Source organism: Panulirus ornatus, chromosome 73 (genome assembly GCF_036320965.1).
Source record: "Panulirus ornatus isolate Po-2019 chromosome 73, ASM3632096v1, whole genome shotgun sequence".
In the NCBI taxonomy this organism is placed as follows: domain Eukaryota; kingdom Metazoa; phylum Arthropoda; class Malacostraca; order Decapoda; family Palinuridae; genus Panulirus; species Panulirus ornatus.
Window position 1 is genome coordinate 6,464,719 of NC_092296.1, and position 26,331 is coordinate 6,491,049.

Sequence of the window (26,331 nt, forward strand, 5' to 3'; positions counted from 1 at the left end):
TAACTATAACCTTGCACATTCCAAAATACAGGTTTTCACTTTTTCAAAAATCCATACTTTCCCTTGTCCTTATTTTTTCAGCTTAATAATTCTTTCTATATTTCAATTAGGGCGCGGCCTTGATTTGGATTTTTGTCCATGACGGGAGCCTTAGATATACATATATAAAACTAACGTTATATTTTCCTGCTTCTAGAGGACTTTCTTGATATATATATCCCTGGGGATAGGGGAGAAAGAATACTTCCCACGTATTCCCTGCGTGTCGTAGAAGGCGACTAAAAGGGGTGGGAGCGAGGGGCTGGAAATCCTCCCCTCGGTCTCTCCTTTTTTTTTTCTTACTGGCTTGTTTTCTTACTGGCTATATATATATATATATATATATATATATATATATATATATATATATATATATATATATATATATATATATATATATAAAGAATCAAATGATATATTACCAATTGAAAATTAGGTATTGTATTGTAAAATGCATGCAAAACTAAAGGTACAAGTATTACATGTTAAGTCACTAAAACCTACCTCCCAACAGGAATGGCAAAGTAAAAGACAGCCAGCATCTTGGAGCGCATGTCTTTTACAAAGAGATCAGAGATGATGGTGGGAGCAATGGTGGAATAACTTGCCTCTCCCACACCAACGAAACATCGGAATATCAGGAACAATTCATAATTCTGTGGAAAGTTAGAAACTTCAATAACTGGGTAGAAATACCTACAAATTTTCTTCAACATACTGAAATCATCACTACTACCAGCTTTCCAGAATAAAGAGTATGTACCCCATTACACACAAACTGCAGATACTGTGACTCTCTGTGCTATAATTTACATTCCCTGCTCTAAAATCTAAGTGGAAACATAAGCCACCTACGTATCCAAATTCTAAAAGCTTACCGTAGTTTGGTTTTATTATCTAGAAAAAAACTGTTATATTTCTCTCTTGTGTCTCCCCTGATGATGTGATTATTACACGAAAGTGCACTTGGGAACTTTTCGTGTTTCATTTTCCCCGTGGACTCATAGGAATATATATATATATATATATATATATATATATATATATATATATATATATATATATATATATATATATATATATAATTTTTGGCTTTGGCATACCTTAAATGCGATGATACTAAAAGCAGTAAACAATAAACAAGGTTTGTACCATAAATATTTGGATTCTTTTAAGATTCTCTTAGCATCAATGGCCGATACTTCCACCACGATCGTATCCAATCACTTCTCTAACAAGCCAGTAAGAAATCCATACTACATATGCTAAAGCATATTACTATGGTAATAATTAATGCAAATGTTCAGTGGACTAATGTGAAAATCATACTAACAATGGACAAAATCTTTCCAGTGTGCCCTTGTAACATGGAGTTGCCCCCGGACGGAGATGTGTAGCAACATCCCTTGTTCACAGCAGGGCGCTAATGTCCCCCCTAACAAGGGCTAAGTAGCGGGGAAAGGCCTTTAAAAGAACAAATGGCCACCATTCAGGCCTTGCATAAGGTTCATACAGCTACCTCCAGGCAGGAGAATATGAGCTATACTGATACCCATTGGAGTGGAGGAGATAACTATCAATCTGGTTTGGCATCACTTTAACTAGGCTCAAGTGGGATGATAATGCATATGCTACACCAAACAAACTAGACACCAACCAATGCACTTTCCCAGTCAGTTAATCACTAACACTGCTTCAGAATGACTACATGGCAGAGTTATCAATACGAGACGTAATACATCAATGTAAAATCTCTATCAAAACTATGCCCGAGACGCATGTATCTCTCTGGCTTGATTCTCCTGGAGACATGCAATATTAATATCAATTCATGTGTTTGTCCTGATTATCATCGTGAAAGTTGAGACAATTTTTGGCTCAAGTCTGTGATTATATTCCATATCTCAACATGGCAAAAAGGTGATTGGGTTTACAAACATTACCCCTGGAATCTAACTTTTAAGTATAGGACGTACGTAGCTTATAAAACAATACAACTCTCAAGAGTTGTGTAACTACATCAATTCAAATTTTCCATGTACCATAATTGTGTGTAACTTGTATATGATATTAAATGAAACGCAATCGTGTGTACTGAATAACTCGTGCATTTTCCTCATGGAAAGATGGAAGTGGCAATGGTCATAGCACCTTACGAAACACAAAGAACTCGCAGAGAAGGCCCTGAAGAAGGCATCATAGACACAGAGTTAAGCTACAGCGAAAGGCTGGAGGCTTTAAATCTACCTAACAACCTTTAGGTCTAAACGAGGCTGATGTAGTGGCTAGTTCTTTTGAGAGATGTAGGGATGGAACAACCTAAGGACACAATGGGTTGTATGATACTCGAGTGTGTTCAAGAGATGGGGTTGGGGTCCTACGAGTTCACGTAAAACTCCCTTCCTGTACAGTACAAAGAGATAATCACAAATAAGTGAATATACACCATGGCCTATGCCAGGTACCCATTTTATCGACCAACCCCTAAGGAAGGGTGAACAGCTGAGCGTACAGTGAATTGGCTGCTGCGACCAGGGTTCGAACCAATGTGGGTTTGATCCCAGGTGGCATGTGTGTGTGTGTGTGTGTGTGTGTGTGGCGGTCAGGATCGCTAACCGCTGCTACACCACAGGGAATAGAAAGAATATCAAAAAGTCTAAATTAACATCAACTTCTACTAACCAGTACACGAACATATGTCGAAATACATTCATGTTTCCAAACACGATTTTTTTTCTCTCCCCATTCTCGAAGTCTACAGCATAATCCCTAAACAAGAGCTAAAGAACTGGCTGTAGACAAGACGCAACTGATACGAAGAAAAATAACTCGGCCATCTTGTCAAGGCATCAGACCCAATGTGAGCAGGTAGGTGCAACTAACCTAACCCTTTAACATCAAACCTAGATATCAAATACCTTCATAAGACTTTTTTTTTTTTTTCTACTACACGTCAGAGACCTACTAAAAGACCTACTTTATATCGCTGACTCTTCTAAGCCGGATTTAATCATTTCTAATTGTTACATCCGCATATTTCATCTACTTTTCTTCTGAAATACCTTTCACTTCCATTCTTCATTATCATCTTCCATATCCCGTTCCATAATGCCTACTGGATGTTGGGTTCAGGCACACCACTAACTTTTAAACCTGTAACTTAATGAATATAAATACGACTCATGCTGCGTTCCCATACCTAAGCCTTTACCTGTTACTATCAGTATAATGCAGAACTACATAGAACTTTTTCCTTCCTTGACTAATGACGGTAACGAATGAACAATACAGAAATGCTATCATGAAATTCCATGAATATAAAGCACTCCATCTTTCGTATATGGAATTTACAAATAAAATTCTAAAATTTGAAACAATCATAAGTATCCTACACACACTTATAGGTAAAAGGATATGCGTAGAGAACTTACCGGCATGAAGGATCCAATTAGCGTGGCTAAACTCCAAAAGAAGATTCCCACTGCCATGAGGTACCTCCTGGAGAAGCGGTCCCCAAGATAGCCAAACAGGGGAGCCATTACCATGTAGACTAAAACAAACGCAGTCTGTAGCAGACCCGATTTCGCGTCGTTAATATCAAAAGTTTTGGAGATATCCAACAAAACGCCTGAAAAGAGGAATATAAATAAGGGATTGGCAACGAGAGACTACATATGAGTAAACCTAAAACAAAATTTTTTTTACGAGACTGGTCTAAGGCTCATCCCTCTCCTGTCTTTTTATGTATCACCAAATAACTATATGTGGCAGAGATGTCTCACATAATAATAATAATAATAATAATAATAAGCCTTATGAAGTTTATAGATTATCAAACTACTATATTCAATATTACGATGGCTGGTCTATTCTGCTTCCCATAATAATCTGCTGAAATATACATGTCAAGAGGGAAAAATCAAATAAAAAGTATTTTACTGTCAAAATGAAAACTATCGAGGCAAATCATACGAAGTATACAATGCCATTATCAAAAGGTGAGCATAGTTAATTCAGTGAACATATTCCATCTTGCACAGAACATGCAAGCCAACACAATCTTCTTTCTTTTATAGCCTTGGTGCTTATGAAAAAGTATATTACATAAGGAGATATCGAGTAAATCAGAGGAACAAAAAATTATACTAGACACGTCATCAAACCTTCATGAAAACTGAACGTGTGAGGATATCTGTGTGTGAGTGTAAACAAGTATACACAAGATAGTTTCGTATAACGTGAACAGCAGTAATCACCAATATCACTATATCTATACAAAAGCAAAACCATTATCTCAAGCAGTTGCAGGAAAGATAATAGGAAAATAAGCAGAGATATTAACCATGACATAGGGATAGTAAGAAACAAAGATGTGTACCTTTTTTTTTGTTCTGCATGAGAATGCTTAGAAAACCAAACTGCACAATATAGGGTTATACATAGGCAGCTCCTATTAATCGAGGTTTATGATAATTTTAAGAATATGTGAGAGAAGACAGCTGTTCAGGCCTTCCAGCAGCATCACTGCGGAAGCTATCGACTTTGGACATTCCGTCTCTACCGTCACAATTCGTCTTGGACTCAAGCTGTACAGTGTATTAGCACCACTGATCATTCAAGGTGTTAAAGCTAAAGGAAAGCATAACAGTTGGGTAGTCTATGAGCTAACTGCCGCAACGAGAAATCGAATCAATTCACTCGACCCCTCGACCCCAGGTGGTCTAAGAGTACATCACAAATACAACGCTAACCGTTACACTCCGAAATCCATAACCACACCTGGTAGTTACATAAAACTGTAAGAACGTATCTAGCAAATTCTTTACTTCTTACTTAGACTGATGATCACAAAAGGCTAGGTCGTGCGTACCTTGTAGACATGACACAACGTCATATTGTCAACGTTCAATGAATTTGCACTAAAACACTGACGCGTGTTCACATTCCTTCTCAAAGTTTGCCTTTATACCGAATACAGAGAAGGTTATAACACGATTCATACAAAATTCGCCAGTGTTATATGTACAAAATCGCCACTTTCGTTCTCAGGAAAACAGACGAGGAATATCATCATCTACTACGAACTAACCGTACCCAATTACTTCCCATGATCATGGAATGACAAGCAGCGGCATTTGCATGATCATTCATACACATACCACATAATAAAACAGAGTTCTTATACATAGCCTTGCTTTTAGAGTCCAAATCTATTCCGGTCATGACTGGCGAAGAAAAGGATATGGCCCATTTGGATGACGAATGAAGTAGGCCCTTGACAAGAACCAACGATGTGTACTCTGCCGGCCAATCTCTGTAGGGGGAACACACGCGCCTGATGGGTTAGACTACCCCAAGCCTCAGTGACATAAAAAATGCATGGGCAGTTTAGTACCTATCTACGTTACGTTGAGCAGACTGAAGCCCTCCGAGAGGAATGGTAAACGTGAGGGAGACAGATCCCAGCTTCTTTTGTACAGTTAAACGCGAGTCGAAGCGTTGCCATTCGTCATTGAATTTCTTTTCTACATGTCGTTCTTTCCAAACATGCCTTTTTTTTTATGAATGAATCAAAACTTGCCACATTTTTGAGAGTACTGACAGAGGGGGGGAACCAAAAATCCTTTCACCAAACTAGCAAGGCTCAAGTTTTCCAAGATTGCTCGAGAAAAAGGTGAAAATATAAATTTCCATACATCAATGAACAGAAATATGAGATCAATGACATACCTGTCTTACAGTCTTCGTGCCACTACAGGGAACCAGTTAAGTCTGACCCTGCCTACCAAAGAGAGTAAACCAAAGCTGAAAAAAATATTTTGTAACCACAATCCTTCATCAAGACCAAACACAGCTTCGGGACGACATACCAAGACAAATACGTCACTATAGTTCAACTTTTCCAATAATCCTGATTATAATCCCGTCGCCTACATACATACATACAATATATCTATCATCAAAGAATCTAGAATCAATGAATATTCAATAAAAACCCGTGGCGTCCTCAAAACCTGGACAGCACAAATATCAACACGTTTTGCTCTAACTTTCGTGTACCCTACGCGCGGTAGAATATCCATGTAGGATGAAACCCCCCGGATCTACTAGTTCATGAGAGAGGAGCACAGGTCCACGGGCCACATGTGACAACCTACGGTCTTGATGGACGATAAGTCCTCGTACCCACACACCATTTTTATCTCTCACCTGGAGATTGCACTCTGTCAACTGAAAGTTATTTAAGGACATTTATTACTCGAAATAAATCAATACGAATAAACTTGATTACCAAATGAACCGTTTGAAAATTAGGAAACATAACCTGGTCTGTTATTACGATGGGTTTAAATACCAAGTGAGGTGTTTAAAAACAATCTTAATTTACAACTTTATAACGGGCTACTTACTAGACATATAGAAACTTCAACTGCCAGTAACATAAAACCTAAACTTTACAGAAAGGCACTTGCCCACAGGGCAATCAACAAGCTACTTGGTGCCTAAATCTAGAGAGTTTGATTACCGCATCGAAAAAATTTCATCATATGACCCATTACTATAATGCACTAACAGCATTCTATGTGTAGCCAAAATAAGTCTAAACACACACACACATAACCCTGCCATAAGAGTGAAATTTTATATAGATAACGGTAGTAGCCAGGATCGTAAAGGAAAAACAGGCGACAGGATTTTGTGCGTGTTATCCCGGGGGTAGAGTACAACGTTCCCACCACGCACACCATACATCCTCTTGCTCCATTAGTTAATCTTCATCTTCACTTGCGTCAAGTGGGCGAGATGCTGGCGACACAAGCCAAGGCTTATACCCATTGTCAGGGAGCGTCCACGGCAGCGCACGTGTGGCACAAGTACCGGACTCCATGGTACTTCGTCTCTTTTGTTACATACGTAGCAAAACAGGTGCTTCCTTTGTGCACTTTATCTTTTACGCTACGACCTAAAGGACAAAGAGGGGTGCATAATCAAATCCTCCGCTCTTGCGGCAAAAATCAATACTTCGGAGGTAAAACTCGGCCATAAGCGAACAAAACTTGTTGAATCGTTTCTGAGTGATTACATAAGAATTTGCTTGACTACCAAATGCTAACGACAGCTGACATACAAGTTGACATGTACTATAAAGACGACAATACTCAACCTCTGAAGAATAATACACTGGTCCAACCGTTACCTAACACTGCAGCTTTACTGGAACATGAAGCGTTTGCAAATACTTCAACAAATGCCTAACACACAGCACGGGGCTGGCCCAGGGTTTGGCCCACTTCGGATCGACGGGGACAACAATCAGCCCACAGCAAACTCAGTTGTTCATCCTTCTCTCGGAGGATAATACTTAACTGATATACAACTGATCTTTTACAGGGTTGCCCTTAAATTCATGCCAGATTCCGCCATACAAACATGATTTGAATAGAACTAACGTATGATTTAAGCTCTGCAGGAACAATCATGTTGAGTATATTACTACCTTTTACAGAGCCAACCCCCGCAAGTCACGATTTTCTATGTAATGACTTCAAGGGCAGCATCGTAGTAGAGACAAAGGGTTAAGTCAAATATGCAAATTCCGGTCAAAGGATAGCTTTTATTCTTTTGGCGATCAAAACTGTTACGAAGACTATCCATCATCTTAATTCTAATCCTACCCAAAAAGATGGTTTATCAACATGCAAGAAATGCCAATATTAGCCTTATCACTTTCGTTACTTTTCCCTTTAACTTGATGGTAAAGAATTTGGACAGGGAATACGAGGAGCAGAAACTACATATATGTTTAATGTAAAGAATATCTGGTGAACAGAGGCTGCCAACCAAGCCTCGCTTGCCGTCTTAGTCTCATGCCAACTCCTGTGCTCGCTAGCTCGCTATGATTTTTCCAGGAAAACTTTGCATTACTCCAAAACCACGTTACTGATCATCCACTAAATAACCCATTTGAATTATTCAGCATGACCTACAATACCTCACAATCTGTTGAGCCCTTAGAAATACATATATCTTTTTTACTACCCAGTCAGTGGCTACCTTTTGTCTGCGTGTGTATAAGCCAAGCAATGATAAAAAGGGGGAGCAAAAAGACATGATACAGCAAGAGTGTTGGGTACATTAACATGGGTACGATTCGCTGGGTCCGAGCGGAGGATGCGTAGATGGGGCTCTTGGGGACACCCTGTTCAGCACCATATTGTCTTGTCTACTATATTTAGAATGGGACTCGCGGAAAGATCATCTCCCGAGGTAAATCCAAACTCCTCCTACATAAGCGAATTTTAAGTACAAACTAGGTGGGCGAGAGAACTGAAAAAACAAAACTCGAAAAGAATTAAACATTAAACTATAGTGATTATATGACAAACTACAAATAATTACATACAATGGTTTTGTAGAACTAGTTGCATGCGGTGTTTCAAGCGCTTTCGACAGTATTCGAAAAAAAAAAAAAGGGGGCTTAAAGTGCAGCTTATGTGGCCAGGGGAAGGGTGAGCGAGAGACTGCTTGAATGTAGTGCGCGGAACACAGCTGCCGAACAGCGTGTCTGTGGGGAACGGAGCTGTACTGTACAGCCAAGTAGACATATCACCTGTGGGTTATAGAGCATTTTCTCTTTTTAAACATGTGCTTGATCACTAAAGGGCGTTCAGAAACGTTTTCCCAGAAATGTTTACTCACCTTAGAGCGACATGAATAGTTAAGGAAGTCCCGGTTCATTTTGAGAACGAATGAGGCTAACCCAACTGAACCTATGCGAGATTCTGATTGGTTCTCTTCGGTCCCATATGTGACAATCAGCTAACCCTGCCGCTCTCTCTATACCTTCCTCAACCCCTCGCTCTTGTCTCATCAGCCACGATGGATATGGAAGGGAAGGGGGAGCGCCAGCCCTGTCCGCCGCCACATATCTATAATCTTTTAGCGTTCACCAACGAATCAAAGCACTACAAGCTGGATCAGGATATCCTCGAGTCTGCAATTAACATATCTACACCTTGATTACTGCTATTCATTACCCCACGATCCTTTTCAGACGAGGTCCTGATGTTAACCTACGCACCCTTTTCCAGTAGCTCCTGCAGTTCCATGGGTGCACTACACTAAGTAGCAAGGACAGGATGGACTCCTTTGATGAAGAGTTCGACGAGACTGTACTGTAGCTTCCGTCATCCGACGATGATAAGAGACTCGTCAAAGGTGACTGACTCTTCACTAGCGGTGTAACATCATAAAGATGGAGTCCCGCAATACAAAAGGAATTATTTATGTTTATATAATGTCTAGACTGGCATCAGCCCTGAATACGTCTAGACATACTTGATGATGAGCTTTATCAATATAATCACAGTAGTAACGAACTTTATCATCCACAGGCAAGCTACAGCTGTTAAGTGATAAACTTAACTCAGGTGCACCACAGGTGCTTCGTGTACAACAGTTAATTTAAAGTGGCGAGTCAGTGTCAGGGAAAACTCACTCTCCAACCCACAGAATGTTTGTCGTGTGAGGTCCACTCAGGCAAACTTGGTGAATTTTTTATTATTTCTTTTCTCTAATAGGTTTCCTACCATACGGCTGCAGTAAAACTACACTGGCATTATTGCATGCCCAGATAGTCTTTCCTGTCATACACTTTTCTAGCTTATCAAGCAATCGTCCAATAGTTTCAGTAATGTTTGGTCCCAGTAGAATCAGTATATTCATCGCATAAACAGTAGCTGAAGCAGATGTCACCGATATAAACATGTTTATAATAAAAAACTCAACGAATTTATCCTCTCAATTCTATAATTTTCATGTTTTTACAATGGCTTTAAAAAACAGACTACAAATCTTACAACCTCTCTGTTCATACTAATACACTGGGTATACATATCTTGGCAACTATAATCAGCCAGTACAACAATTGATGCTCAAGTAGCCAAGGCAGAGCAGGTGGAGGAGTGAGGGGCAAGCGCGAGAGTTGACTAAAAGCGTAGCTACAATGGCATCACTGACTGACTGGCTCAGATTTCCGCCAAATCTAGTACTGGCCTCGGCTTTCTCACATGCCCCATACACAAGAAACATTTACGCCATTATTTTTATGTCGACCGGAGGCTCACTTCATTACTTCTCTGATAACCACGCGGGACCTCGGTGTCAAGAAATGATTTGAACGAATGAATTAGTCATCGTATTAAGCCTCTACTATAATAAACATGTGCCTTAACCACATTTTCAAAAAAGTAATTACTTGCTCTAGTATTTCGTATGATCATGACATCTTTGGAAAGTATAATCAGGAAACTGCAGTCTAGCCACTATCACGTTTGTACTGCCTCAAAGAACGGATCAAGAATACATTTAAACCTCACACGTCAAATTTACTCGTCCAGACTGCTACCCTCTACCCTCCACTTCCAAGCTTTCTACCATTCCTCTACTCTCATCGCCATTAACTTTCCAGTTATCATACACTTAAGCATCTATGTGCCAACAATACATCTTTTTCAATATACCTGTCCACACTCACACCCGAGACGCCCGTACATTCCTATCCGTCATGATTTTACTGTGACAGCCTCTGTATTGTGGTTTCTCCCCCGCAGCTGAGGGTGACTAGCCACACTTGCTCCACGAACATATGGGCGACCCGAATCCTCCTCCCCTCCCCTTCCCTGGTTACCAGACCACGTCAAGGTCTGAGTCATGCGGTACGCTTACTTAATGTTCTCTAGCTGTACATGTCACAGTTTACGAGATAGATTCTTCACACCATTTCATCTCGAATTGTCCCTCATTCTACTTTCTATCTAGTACGCCTACCAACCAGTGCATATCGTGAAGACTCCTCTACTTGTCCTCAAGCTTGGGGCAAGAAAAAGAAGTCTTTCTGCATGGGTAGTTGACGGTTTGCCATCTGGCTCTCTCACAAGAGTATGAGCGTATATAACGTAACCTTGGGTGTACGCCAACACCCAGATTGCCTCTTTTTGTCTTCTAGTGATCAAGTTGGCTGAAGACTGTTCTTGCTTCACACAAGAGTTACAGCTTTACTGCTGTTATCTTAGAAATCTGGGCAAATTAAGACTCCATATCATCGGGAAACTCTGCTTTGCATTACCAGGGATCACAAAAGACAAAGTACAGACGGCCACCTTAATCTTATCAGGCACTACACTCGTATGTCTACATCTGCGTGGATTCGTATCTTCTGTGCGATATACGTACAGTTCTTTGCATGTTGAACTATAAAACGGGAAGAAATCTAGAGAATAAAATGTATGAATCGAAATATACTGACAATCCTTTTATATAAATCAAACACCTATGGGTGACCAACACACACACAATATATATATTCATACATACATATACATACACACGACAACACCGATCCCTGCAGCTAAGCACAACCTTGCAGCACATCGCAGCCTAGTTACCAATTCAGAACCAAAATCACCCTCACGAGATATCCATGAAATACACGATTAAACATAGAATACATCACGATACAAGCATGCTAGCACTATAAATGATGTGCCATAAAGTCAAGGTTAACAAGTTACCTCTCCTCGCTATCTGTTTGTTCTTCACAGCGTATGCGGAGGCTCCTGGGCCGACAACAGCTGCAGGTAAGCTCAGGCAGGAAGCTAGAAATTACAGATTCCCCCCCAGGCTGGCGACTCCGCCCTAGACATCCGCACTATCTCGAGCAACACACGCTGTTGTTCTTCAGGTTACCGTCGTGGTGACTGTAGCAGTGCCTGCACCTACATGGATCACCGCTTGCCACACAAGCATTAGAGAGATGGAGCCCCCACGATGGTAGGACTCCCTCCTCGTACGGTACAAATAAGTAGTAACAGGATATGGTTAAGAGAAAGGACCCAGCGATGGTAGATGTCCCTCCTCACACTGCATAAACAGGTAACGGGACACACACACACACCAACCTCATCTCTCAGGTACGGGTAAATGACTAGCGTGGAAACATTTTATCTCCGGAAATGATATACAATACCTCACAACTTAGAAAACAATGATTCCCTTTGACTTCATTTATGCAAAATGGACACGTGAATAGTAATAAGAGATATCTTACTGATACATATATACATAAAAATCAATAAGAATACAAGATAAAGAATTTATCTAATGCTGTGTACAACTTATTTTCTACATTCTTTGCACACACGTGTTCCCTAACTTGGTACACAAACGTAGTCGCTGAACACAAACAGACACACAGCTAACGACCTTCTCTTCTAACACTATTCACTCATACGTAAATAATTCCACTGTGCTTCACATCACCTCTTCCCACCTCACTCTGATATATTTCGCCCCATTTCTCGCACTTTAGGGATGAATTCAATAAAGCCCTCGCCTGCAGTGGGCGTAAACATTATGGGAACCACTTTAACGCATTAATACGCTGATACATTTAACGGAAACTGATAATTATGCTCATCTACACTACCCAACATGCACATGCTCTGTTTACATTACTCAACAAATAAATGTTGCACTCATCCTAGTATTGTAAGATATACGATCAATCCTTCACACAAAATGACAGCCCTTGGATATATCTTTCAATTATAACTAACATGCACAATGTATCACATAAACTCCACAAAACAATGCCAGATTAATCGTACTGTAAATATTATATCAACCGTAATACAATACAAATGTCAAATTATCTGTACACGATAAACAGTATAGTAACACTACAGACATACATCAACCGCATACTACAAAGAATACACATTAACCAACGCAGTACAGGTCGATCACACACATCAAAACAGTGCGGATAAACATCACTTTAAAGTCACCACAAATAAATACCATCTTCAAAGCACATTACAGACAATCATCATATTAACATCTTACAGACATGCCACAGACTAACCGAACACAACACAGAAACACCATAGGAGAACCGCACCGAACATATGTGCATGTACCACAATCTCCTCATTCTTTTACCTCGTCCGAACGCACCATGTAGATAAATACAGCATTAGCCTCACACAACAAAAATTTAAGAGCACAGCAAACACCACCACATCAATCATACACTAAAATACCACATTACATCACAAGCAAACATTTATCCCTCTCCGTTTACGCATACAAACTTGACAAAAGAAAAAATTCTCCCTCGTTACAAACATCAACCCAGTTCCTCCCGAAGTACTCCCCAGCCACACCATCACAAACACCCTCCCTCACCCCAACCTACCGCCCATTATCCATATGCTTCACTTTAGACCAATAAATCCCATTGTGTACATCATTATACAGATAAAACACGATTACCACCGACAAATGGAATATTGCTGACCACACAGAAGGACGATAATGTCTGCATGATAATATAATAAAAATACGACTACTATCACTAGCAATAATTAGAATACTGCTACTACTACTTAACACTGTTAATGACGGTTTATAAGTGCATACACATACGTATGTTTGTGCAAATGTGTGTGTGTGTGTGTGTGTGTGTGTGTGTGTCACAAGTGAGGACCCCATTACTCAGGACTAATATTGGCTCGACACCCAGGCACAATGCAGGGTGGGGTGGGAGAGGGAGAAACACATTACACTCATCCAGGCTGTCCCACTAATATCAACCACTTTGTCCTGATTTGTTCCCTCGCCCCATCGTGTATCACTGGTAACGCACACGATAAATATGTTCTAATTTCATAACTGCGTTAACCTAACCCGGTTTTTTTTTTTCATCTTTATTTCCACATTCAATTAAACGAAATAATAAACACATCCTTCCTCCTACGTCATAGCTTTCTAAAAGCTACGATGTAGTCAAGCGATGAATTTTCCCTTCCTTTTCTCGCCAAACCGAGTAAAGGGAAGCAGGTGTGTGTGTGTGTGTGTGTGTGTGTGTGTGTGTGTGTGTGTGTGTGTGTGTGTGTGTGTGTTTGTGTGTGTTCGGACTCAGCCTGCTAATGGTTACACTGCGAGGGATGACCCCTCCGGCAAGGCTATTATCGCCACTGGTCCTAAAGACTAGACTTGTCAAGGAACTTCTTGCTTTACAGAAGTTCATTATTCTCCAGTTTCCATGCTGTAGGAGTGCCATAGATGTGGTCCTGAGACTCGATCATACATATTTGGTATGGAGTCTTTAAGGTCGCTCTTCAAATTGTGGTCAAAATGAGTCTTAGAGAAACGGAGGTGTCAAAAAAACGTCACATGATGGTTTCTACCAATGCTGAAATTCCACGGAGGACCCCCACGATCCATTTCGTTTCCTTTATTCTCCTCGTAAAATATCACCTTGGACACTACATGATACAACAGCAGTACCGGTTGTGGGTTACGAGGGCGCGGCCGTTCTGGGGGGGTGTGGGACTCCTCCGGAGAGTACACGAAGAACAATGAACGTGTCCCCCTTCTCTCAGCCATCTGATACTCTGACGCGACATAATGCAGACCGGTTATCCGACGCCGAACAAACTGCCCCTTCTAACGGGACCTCTTTCCCTCCTCCCCACCCACAACAAAGCCTTAGATAGCTATTCATCATCACATGGGGGTGGAGACAGTGAGTGTCTGCGTCGCTATAGTCATATGGTGAGGCTCCACACGCAGCCACTAAGTGCAGCGGGGTAGGGACGGGATGCGGTAAATGCAGAGGGGTGAAATGTAGCGTAGTGATATATATCTATATACCACTGGGTGATGATCGTGTGTCCAGGTATGAAAGGGTAACACTGGTCACAATAGTTCACCTTGTGTAACACAGGGTAACATGTGGGTGAAGGCCGAGATCTACTTTGGAATGGCTCTATAAAAAAAAAAAATCAAATACTTATGAGAGCCCCTTTATAGGAACATGAAAATGCATGTACAATACAGCATGCATAATTCTTGTCACCACCAATACTCGAATCCAGTCACTGGCTGCTAAAAAAAAAATACAAAAAAAAAAAATACAAAACAAATCGTTGCTACCGTTACACGAATTTGTCACTGGCTGCTAAAAAAAAAAAAAGAAACAAAGAAAACCCCTACCTAACAGAGCTTTGCTATGGACACTTCTCCAACGCACACGCAAATGCAGTACAAGATAACCTTCGTAGAACATTAAAAGTCGGGCGGACAAACCCCACACAGCTGAGCCCGGCGCGGGACGAGTGATACCACTTAACACTAGCCAGGAGAGCTGCAGGTTTACGCTCCAGTGAGTCTATGACGAGAAGCGTCCGTCGGAGCTTGTGTTCCCTGCCTGGCGTGGGTGGGTGATGGGTGGCTGAGGGTAGCAGGCCTTCCCACCACCTGGCACAGGCAGGTCAACACACCACGATGACAATATTTACTGACGAACAAGACCATAGGCAAGTGGAGTACCTTAGGAGGGGTAAAAACGTACGCACTGTTCTTAAGCAGTTCGAAGACATTTGGAAACTTTAAATATTCAAGTATTTGTCCTCAGTGGGTGTAGTATGTGTATACATACATTCACAAAAACAAATACATACAAACACACACACACACATAATGTATATATTCTATAATTCTACCTTGTGTATTGGTCGACACTTGATTTTTGGCATAAAAATCACCGATTTATATGCTTCGTGTATAAGTCGACCTAAGTTTTTGAGGGTAATGGAACATCAAATTAGGGTGATAAAGCATATACAGAGCAGCCGAAGAACTGTGCAGGAGTAAGAGAATTTAAGGTATCCGAAAAAAAATGTTAGAGAGTGGAGAAAGCTCTCAGCACAACTTAAGCATATGCCGAAATACAAATGTAGGTAACAGAGGAAAATGGCCCAAGTGGCCACAATCGGAAGTTGAAGTGGCAAAGTGTGTCAGCGAAAACCGACAGAATGGATATGGTGTTTCCCGAGGATCAATCCGAATCTTTGCCTTGAAATGCGGTGAAATCGGGCATCCCTGATTTTAAGGCGAGCATGGCTGGTGCAATAGATTCATGAAAAGAAATGACTTTGTACTGGGACGGAGAACGAATATATCAGCGTCTTCCACAAGAATTTGATGACAAGGTTATTGAATTTCACAGGTTAAGTGTGAAATATCAAAAAGGATTATATTACCGGTATTTTGTGTAGATCTCTGGGTACTATGACACCGTATATGATATAAGGTAGCCTGAGCTACGAACTTCGAGATAGACTACTGAGAGCACGTTGTAAGGTAGCTTAGCCTACTGTAAATTGGTGAGCTTCATCTGCTGAAGGCACTGCACAGCTTCGCATCACTAATTGGTGCATATTCTGACTTTCCGTTGTTTACTGGCAGTAATTGGTGAATATCTTTTATGTCTGAAGCTAAAAGTTGCTCCTAGCCCTTCCCATCATACACGGATTTCAAACGAACGAAACTATTACCCATGTATATATATATATATATATATATATATATATATATATATATAACTGCCTTTGGAGTATTACTACATCAAAATCGTATTGAGGGTAAACCTACGAAACTAACACACCTAGCTGTTGGCAACTACGAGTCCGTTGCTAAGTTCAGAAACACCCGCAAGGGAAGGCTGGCAAGCAGACGCGTTGCCATGGTAACCGTCTCCCACAGTGCTGCCCGGCAATAACCTTAACCCGCCACAACACCAAACGACCCACTCACAGCCATTCTTTTCCATAAGAGTTCACACAACGAGATTCTGCCATGAAGGCTGGACAAGCGTGTAGCGCTCACCACTTTTACAACTATCTTCATCGCGGAGAAAGACATACAAAAGTCTTCAATACAGAAAGAGAGATGAGACTCTATCCCTCCCTCGAATTCAATGCAGAACCGGCCTGGCATGGTGTATAGGTTATAGGCCTAGCGCGAGGTGAAGCGACCGAGTCAGCCCCCACCACGCGAAGCTCCCGCCGCTCACACAGCCACCTGTTGATCCGGGGCTAATGACGCCCTTGGGATTTTCCGCTTAGCCTACGCATTTTCACCAACCGTATGTTGTCCTACCTCCCATCATCAAAACATCAACCACTTACTCTAGCAATCATCTGATCAACGCTGCTCACCATTCTTCCAACAACATCCACCCGCTTGGGTATGTCCAAGCTGGCCAAGGACCCCAACAATCTCCTCCCCAGGCGGGTCTGGTACCCTCCCCCCCCAGTTCCCTCCCTCCTGGTACGATCGGCAGCGTACACCCCTCCTCACGTCCAGCAACCACGAAAATCTCTCTTTACTGCTTTTGACATCAGTCATAATAAGTGCTTCACCGGCGCTTTACTCAGGAGGTACTGGACTGCTCACACAAGTGATATCGTTCATCTCTCACTATCTGGCCTCCCTAAATAAGTTAAGAACCCTCCACACTGTGGGCTCGTCCGGTGGGAGGGAAGAAGAAACCCAAAATGGTGATGACGTGTGCACCCGCACGCAGTCTTACAAACCCGCTGATGCTTCCGCATTTCAGGACTGATCATCACTCTATACCTTTAATTTCTACCATCCCCTCCTGTATCAAGTATGCTGCATATACTGGTCTTCTCTGTTCTGTATATCCAAAGTGAATTGGATCAGTATCATGTGCAAAATATATGAAAGACGTACATTTCCGATATGCATCTATTACTGGAAATGGATTTTCGGAGGAGTCAGTCGTCTAGACCCGCCCTACAACCTTATCGGATAACGTCAACAAGAGAGGCGTTGTTTAGGGTAGCCAGGGTACAAGAGCAACAGGTCTGAGTACAACTGGCAACAATGTACGACCTTCGTTTGGCTACACATCTCTTTCCAGTTCTAGCATATAACACATGCTACCGTAACTACAAGCTCTAAAAATTTTTGACTACTAGTTTCAGAGCATCAAATGAGATAACAGGCCAACTACCATAGAGTAAAAAGAACTACGGCAATAGGAGGTGAAGTTCCTTCCATACACTAATGGCAACAGTCGGCGTGGGCGGTGTTGAGAGTACATGACCTTGCTAGAATGCATCTTTATATAATTCTATCATTACTGTTCATAGATAACATTTAAATAATTAGAAATGAGATAAACTCTACATCGGTACGCCATAAGTGTTCAGAGCGATCTAAACGCAAGTAATCTCCGTTGAAGTAAGTGACCATGATATTTACATAGTGAGATCAGCTTTGTAATTTATACAGCATTTTTTCTGACAGGAATTATATGGGCTTGCGCTTCCTTTCGCATCAACAACATTCTGTATCGACTGGACTGTGGTTATGACGTAAATATGATCCTTTTAAACACATGGCATGTCTCATATGGGAGGCTAGAGATATTACTATGCATTTCGCATAAGCCCATTAAAAATGTAAATTCGATTTCTAACGATTAGACCAGAGATAATAATGGACCAATAATATCTACCAAAGGAAACTTTACAGTTGTACCTCAAATCATCTGTGAAACTTATCACTTTCTCGGGAGGTGTGGAATCACCACTGTTTTCTCTCTTGCTTCTCTATCCTCCTCAATTACCCTTCTACTTGGGAGGGAAAGGCCGTGAGCATGGTAAAGATGCCACGGGAGTTTAACTAACACCACAACAAAGTTGGTATTAAGGTAATATCTTTAAAAGTTGTCCCGTTTACACTAGATGGGCATTGATTAGTTACAGTATCCAGGGCATTCACTGTGCACCAGATGCTCATCCTGTGAGCGGGTAGCACCAAAGGATTACAAGATGTCACAAAGGGTCTTAGTCAGACCGACTGGGTTAATACGGGTATTGAAAAATGCACAAACCACAAGGAGAAAAATGTGCGAATCTTCAGCTTTACACTTCAATAACCCGGTGTTCGAGTATGAAATCTCAAGCCAGACTTCCCAATGTGCAATCAAGTCCACAGATACCGCAAGGAACATACCACCCACAGCATTTTAAAGGATTTTAATTATTTCATGAAAAAGAAAAGGGCACAGCATTGATAGTAATCTCCAGTTTATTTTCTATTACAGTTTTCAACAGCATAAACCCTTGGAACCTGACAGCTGAACAGTAAGAGGAACAAGTGCTATGGAGCCAGAGAGGCTCCGCAAAGTAGAACGTGTCAAAACGGAGTCTAGTTTTTGTGGACCTTTTGCGCAACCCATACAACCCGTTACGCGTCACCCTGCCATCTGACGAGACTGAAACAGTATCAGGTTTGCAAATAGCAAATGAATAACATAGTATTTATCTCATATCTATGTTCACGGTTCAAGCAGATGAAAATGTTCAACTCACACCTCGAACCCTGCCGGCTTGCTAGCACGGTTACACCCTCCCGAGTTTACATATAAATATAGACGGTGCTACGGACCAGACTGCCGGCGACCTTGCGAGGCGCTACGCTATATGTGCCCATAACCATACGTAAAGCATGATCATATAGAAATCAATATCATAACCCACCGAAACGTTGTGGTGTTGGTGCATAGGAAGTGTCGGTATCCACGACATAAACTGGAAACCTAAACACCTTCTGGTAGTTTTTCTTCGCATTGTCCTATACCAAACAGATACTACAGTCAGGTGACGGTTTGAGGAGACTATTACAAGAACACAAGCAAAAGCAAAGTTGTCGTATCTGAAATTCTGCAGTGTACGATGACTGCAATCCACAAAACTTCATCCGCGATACATAGCAACGTCGCCACGTTCACCCAAACGTTTATGACGCAGAGCAGATGGCTGAGAAGAGCCATGCATGGAAACAAAGCTATGCTGAAAAGAAAACTACTAGATTCGTTAACTCCTGAGACTTAGTCTGTACTGTTAACATTACATGGAAACGGGAATTCAGTGGTTTAGCTTGAGATAAAAAAAGAAAAAAAGTATTACGCACGCGTGACGTAGTGGGCGTTGATTCCTCTCAGCCAGCTCATTGGCCCAAGAGATGGCGCGATGTATGACGTCATAGCTATCTGACTTTCACAGTGACGCCAACCTTCCTAGTTTTATTTTCTAACACTATATCAATCTATAATACTTTTTTTACATCAGCCATAATATCCCATGTAGGATCCCGACCAAATTACGTAATCAAAAACAAGGCAACTGCTGTATAAACTTAGATAAAATGTACAAGCATTGGCAACGCCATTGGAGCATGAGGTAGAACGTGGGTGTGTGCGTGTATGTGGCGGGAGGAGTCGATATGCCGGCAAACCCTCACACATCACCAAGGTTAAAAAAACGAAGAGTGAACGAGTTCTCACACAACTTCAAACTGCTGTTACTTATGTATACAATTCTATACTCTATATCTCCAAAATCGCACTGTTATCTGTACATGTACCACAGCAGCAAAGAGTAAAAGGAATCTGGAATTTCAAACTAAAGCGTGGAAAGTGTTCGTTGAGCCACAGAGTTGGACATACTGAAGTAAATGTAGTCTTGGGTCGTCATGGTATTCACGTGGGCCAAAGCAACCTAGTAAGATTCTTCTTCAGTTCTAGCAAGAACGAAAACATATGTGATGTAAATATTACCAGCTTCAACAACCCAGAACACAGTTCTGTTTACAGTCGACATTAACACAGAACCAAGCATTTTTTCTCATCTTTTATTTTCTAACACGAGGGACTTTACATCTGAGGTGGGCTATGTCGATCACCAAGCTTCGACTACACCTTCAAATGATCGAAATTCGAGTAACACGAAATTACCTACATGAATTTTCGAAAAGGCAAAAATTTTCCACGTTCTACAAACTGTAAAATGTTATCTCTTCTTAATAAGGTTAGTCGATGGAGAAGAATTAGCCTCCTAAAATTTCCAACGTGTAAACACCCATGGGAAATTAAGATAAGTGTAGAAGAGGCTCGCGTTGTCTACATCCAGTCCACCGGTTACACCACCCCCGTCCATTCACCGTCTTAACCCCAGCTGCTGGTGGGCAGAGAGTTACTGTGAGTTACATCCGTTAACATACATGAATAATAGAAGCCCAGTATGTCAACACGCTGCCTCTAGCTATCATCGAACACGACTACTTGTCACGTACAATGACATTCACTTCCTGCTGACGATTCAAAGTGAGCTCAACTTGCACGAAGGAGATGGAAGGATAGGAAGGCAAATGAGGGTCACATAATACGAGGGCAGAAAATGTTAACAATCACATACACACACACGGATTTAGGTTGCCTGTGCTACAGACTAATAACTGTGAATACACACATTACTAAAGTATCAGCCTCGCCGACATAAACTATTCATTGCGCACTATCAGTTTACTAACTGTCTTTTAAGCAAACATTACCATACAAGTCTACACCCTTCAAATTAGATTAGATTTAGTCTAGGAAAACTGGAGCGCTGAAATGAACGGTGGATGAAAAAAAAAAAAACGAAGTGCATCGGATGCACAGGTCACTAATAATGTCCAATACATGTCATCACTGACCAAGTATGTGGGGCAGTGGAGTGGTCTACCAGAAGGGAGCCTAGCTAGCTAGCGTGTTTAGTCTTCCCGGAAACGGTGTTGGAGCACGTTTGGGTTAGACACACTTCGTTGAGAGAAACCCATTGGCTGCCTTACTCTAGCGCACCATGTATGGTCATGTTAACACTACCCATTCATCCCATTACCAGTTAACTCGCCTTAGATCTTACCTTACACAAAACTCTTATATATAATTCTTCAAATAAGCTGTTTAGTGACGATAGTTTACACAGTTGAGCAACCCGGCTGGTCGGGTAAACTCAAGAGTCAGCTGTCTGCTTTCCTTATAAAACCCAAGGTTGTTTTCTGTATTCCATATATTTAGCCCAAACATTAAAAAAAGGTGAGAATTCTTAAGTTTCATATAAGCTCTTCGGAGGCATTTTAAATTGCCCATTTTACCTAGTCCTAGCCAAGGTGTACATTCATTCATAGCGTATGTATGTTATCGTGAGTATAGTTTAAATGCTCTTAGTATGCCCCAGTAATACAGATGTTTTACAGAATCGATGCGGCTAGTAAGGGAAGTTTGTACGTTTTCTTGCTCAGGAATTTCTTCGGTTGTATAGAGTAACGTTAAGCAAGGAACTACTCCAATGGGGAAAGATCATGATTTGTTTTTAAACCAATTTTTCAACCCGTCACCAACGTTAAAAATAATCATGATGGTTGTCACGACCTGTGTAGATATGCCTACGGCGATAGTCTAGGACGAAATCAACGGTTACACGAAAGCCGCCACAGAATGCAGGGTGTGAAGGCAGCCAAGGTGGCGCCACCGGACTGTTGTGAAGGCGGTTTCGTGAGGGTTCAGTCCTACACAACATCCATAATCTGTCATCTAAATATATATATATATATATATATATATATATATATATATATATATATATATATATATATATATAATCTGCATATGCTCTTGCGAGTTTCCCTGAAATGACGCTATGGGACGCGACTAGTTTCTTCCAAGATATATGTGCAGACTAGCCACATTAGGATTGACATGTGTGATGCCTCCCCCCTTCTCTTCGAACAGTGAAGCTACGGAAATTTTCTACATATCTCTTGCTTTAACCTTTGTACTTCGTAGAATTCTAACGCCACAAAAGGTACAACTTCTTTTCACCCCCTCATATATGTTTTCGAATGATTCGCTTTGTTAGGATGGCGAGTGCTATATATATCTTGGGTTGGTGTTGTTACCGGACACTGACGGCGAAGTGTTACACCGTGAGCAGGAAGTCACTGATGATGCAGTATCGACGTCAGAAGACAGTGACGAATAGTTTCGGCAAGGACGTTCTTGCTCCAAGGGAATTTATCCTTTCTCTGCTCCTGCGTGGAGTGCAGCCACGCCTCGAAGCCGCAGATGCCCAATACAGAGGGATCAACGGGTATTTATAATAATAATAATAATATTAATAGAATACGATGGAGGGGCGGCACTTTATTTTTTGACATTAGAAGACCCTTTTAAAGAATCTAATATTTTGCGTTACTTTTATATACTTAATGCCATTGTGATCGTACGGATGGGTGCAAACGCATCTAAAGAAACAGACACCTTGAGATATAAAAATCTGTATTATATTTCGTCTACGCTCTATGTTCTAAAACGATAAGCATCTTGGGTCTGTACATGAACGTACCCCTACAATTTCATCGGTGCATCTGACGTCGGAGGCTGTTGGACACACACCGGAGGCTAAAAATACCATCACGTGAAACTAGAGGTTGCAAGCCTACACACCACCACCTCGGGGACCTTCTCACTGCTCCAACAAACCAATTCATCCTTCAACCGTAAGGTCAAAGATATATATAAAAAAAAAACTAAACGTACAACTGGACAAAAACCAAATCGAACCACATCTACCCCTCGTCACTCTGTGTCACAACATACACATCGTAACCAACAAACCTCATAAATCTAACCACGTTACCTCACCTCTCTCACGGTATTGCACATAGCCTCCACCCTCCATATCGCCCCCGGCTGAGCGAGGGTAAGGTACAGCCTGTGCAGGTGGCCGGATTAACTGTTACACGAGCAACCTCCCTACTGTACGATACATTCTGTCCGACTGAATCCTGACAAGTTCACGTTCGCTGTGCCCCAAGTAACATCTACAACTCCAAAAACACGCCATAAACCTATCATTCACAAAACACGCAATAAACCTTTCATTCACTGATGTAAGAGAAAAGTATTCTCGTTTCCATACTACCCAAATTAGGTGGCAAGTATAAAAAAAAAACCGGCCTGAACTGCTTCCGGCACAAACGTGCACTAGCACATCTACAATCGTGGGTGTAAACAAATTACATACAGCGTATCTGAAATTATCCGGTCATACCATAATCGAAGACCTATATTATTTATACTCTTCTGCAGGTGCAATCAGGCATCCCAGGTGGATGCTCGCTGCAAAAATCCTTTTGAGGTTACATACCCCGAGGTCACTGAACCGGAGAGAAGTGCTCCCGCAGAGCCAGGTTAGAGTAAAACACGGTTTAACGCGTCTTTCCGACACTTGTATTTTCTACTTGCGCTGAAGATAAAGTTCAAGATACCGCTAACTTCCGACCAGAACGTTTAAAGTTGCGATATCGAAACTGAATTGGAGCATTCTGTTAGGTTTACTTCAAGCTGTACCATACCAAATTGCTACGTTTACTACAAGCTAACCTAAATCAAACTAACCGGATGAATAACTTCCCACATCGTAACTAATTTTCGTTTAAACTTATAAAACAGTCTGCTCGATGTCTAACATGCCACTGATATAGGATTATGTATAGGAAAACATCACAGGAATCTAATCCTTAAACAGAATTAGATTCGTTAAACTTACCATTTGGATATAGAAACCTACCTGCTCAGCGCCTTACCTACCACTTTTAAGTCTCTTCCTTGTTAATCTGCTTTTGAATGTTACAAACTGGTACGTCCAAAATTTGAAATCCTTGCCAGTGCTCAAGAAGGGAAGCAACTTTAACAGAAAGGTCGTCCTGTTTCTCTTCTAATGAAGCACGAGATACTTTGCTACCAATAGTTTCAGGTCTATATGAATAACGTCAATAAATGATAACTATATTATTTTCTCTCTCTTATTTCCACTTCCAAACTGGCAAAAGAAACTAGCATACAAGTGTTTAAACTCCTTACATTAGTTAAGACAAAATTGTTTCTATCTCGTCTAATGTATACGCGGTTCAAGCCTCGGGTTACTGTCTTCATCGAAACCAGAACTTGAAATGTAATTGAAAGCTTGAGATAAAAGTATGGAGTTTTCATAAAATGGTGGAAATCCTTTCCATTCAAAAGAGCAAGTCATATCTGTCAGGGAACACATGAGCATTACTATGGTTCCGTCTCTTGAAGTCCTAATAATACTCACAGCATTAATGTATCCGGGGGCTTGAAATATCAACTTACGGGGGGTTTTCAGTCCTCGGGAGTCGACATAACAGGCAGCTGCCGGGCCTTAACATTACTGATGAAATTAACGTTTGCATGAAGCTTCCCACATTACAATCACGCAATTTCAAATACAAATATCTGCAGTCTAGCAGACTAACCCTGAAGTGGAAAGACTGTAGAAACTGACGTAGAAGAGAACTTGTACGAGAATAGTCTTGCTCGCCTCAGCCGAGCGTCACAAGAAAATCCCAGCTATGTGTTCTTCCGCATTCTACGTTTTCTGGCGACGTGTACTGCAGGGTATAGCACCCCATCACAGACGCTCCACAGGCTCTTATTATCCCATGGTTCGTGTGGACCTCATGAACCCCATTTGGTCAGCAACCGCACGCCCAAAATCGACGTCGGCGCGGAACATCTATTTTCTCACCAATGGTTGTCATCCACTGAAATATCTTTGACTTTACTTAAGTTTACTTGGCATTTAAAACTGTGCTCTGTACACTAATACATTCTACACAGTTGCATAAAACTCTGTAGACATTATCTACCCAGGGAAGTAATACCGTCCTAAGTGTCAGCACAGATGTCCGAAATAATTCTCAGTGCGTGGGTCAGGACAACTGGTCTCTTGTTCTCACTTTTTTCACCCTTACTTTTCCACTTGATGTTTCCGTTCTATTCACTAAGACCCTGGCCTCAAAGAGGGCGTCTTTAAGTCACGGAGTCTTTGATACAAATTCATAAAATAATGTACTTACCTTACCATACATTTCTTGTCTCAAAACACCATCTCCTGCAGATACAATAGCCAACTATAAATCATATCTGAAGCAGTTATGAACAACAAAATCAACACCATCCCGCAGATCACATTCCACGCTCTGCTACACTCGAAATACAACACACTACAAACTAAGTTAACAACAAAAAATTACATACTACATTTGCATGTTATGCTATAATGAAAACAACGGTACTCAGCTGTTTTTCTGCTACATGACCAAACATCAAGGGAAAAATTCAAGCCAATGTCATGTGGCATATATATCACATGGAATATGGTACAATAACATGGTAAGCCTATTCGAACTCATGGAAACCATGCATGAAGAAAAAGGTGGAAAAGTACATGCGTCAAGCAGAGCGGAATAATTCCAGGGTACGTTGGCCTGGCCTTTCACCTGAACCATCAGGGGTCAAGTCAAAGATCACGCAATTAGACCCGAGGGTCACACTGCCGTGCTCCAGACGTTGAAGGAGACCAAGACAAGAGGAGGAAGATGGAGGATAATGAGTATTACTTGCTGACAAAAGCATAAAGAAATGATACTTGCTCCGAGCGTGAGCGGACGAGCCCAGCTTAGCCTAGCCCGCTCGGTAGCTGCTCGACTCCGCCAGTAGCACGT

General features: G+C 41.3%; 1 protein-coding gene across 1 annotated transcript in view; it reads right to left on the reverse strand.

Annotated features, from left to right (window-relative positions):
• Nucleotides 1–26,331, reverse strand: part of spin (Protein spinster) — a 144,584-nt gene that overhangs the window by 34,517 nt on the left and 83,736 nt on the right. The window contains exons 4-5 of the mRNA XM_071661034.1: nucleotides 3,471–3,667; nucleotides 544–695 (exon numbers count right to left, since the gene is read on the reverse strand). Of these exons, the coding sequence (XP_071517135.1) occupies nucleotides 544–695; nucleotides 3,471–3,667 (349 nt within the window). The remainder of the gene's footprint in view (nucleotides 1–543; nucleotides 696–3,470; nucleotides 3,668–26,331) is intronic.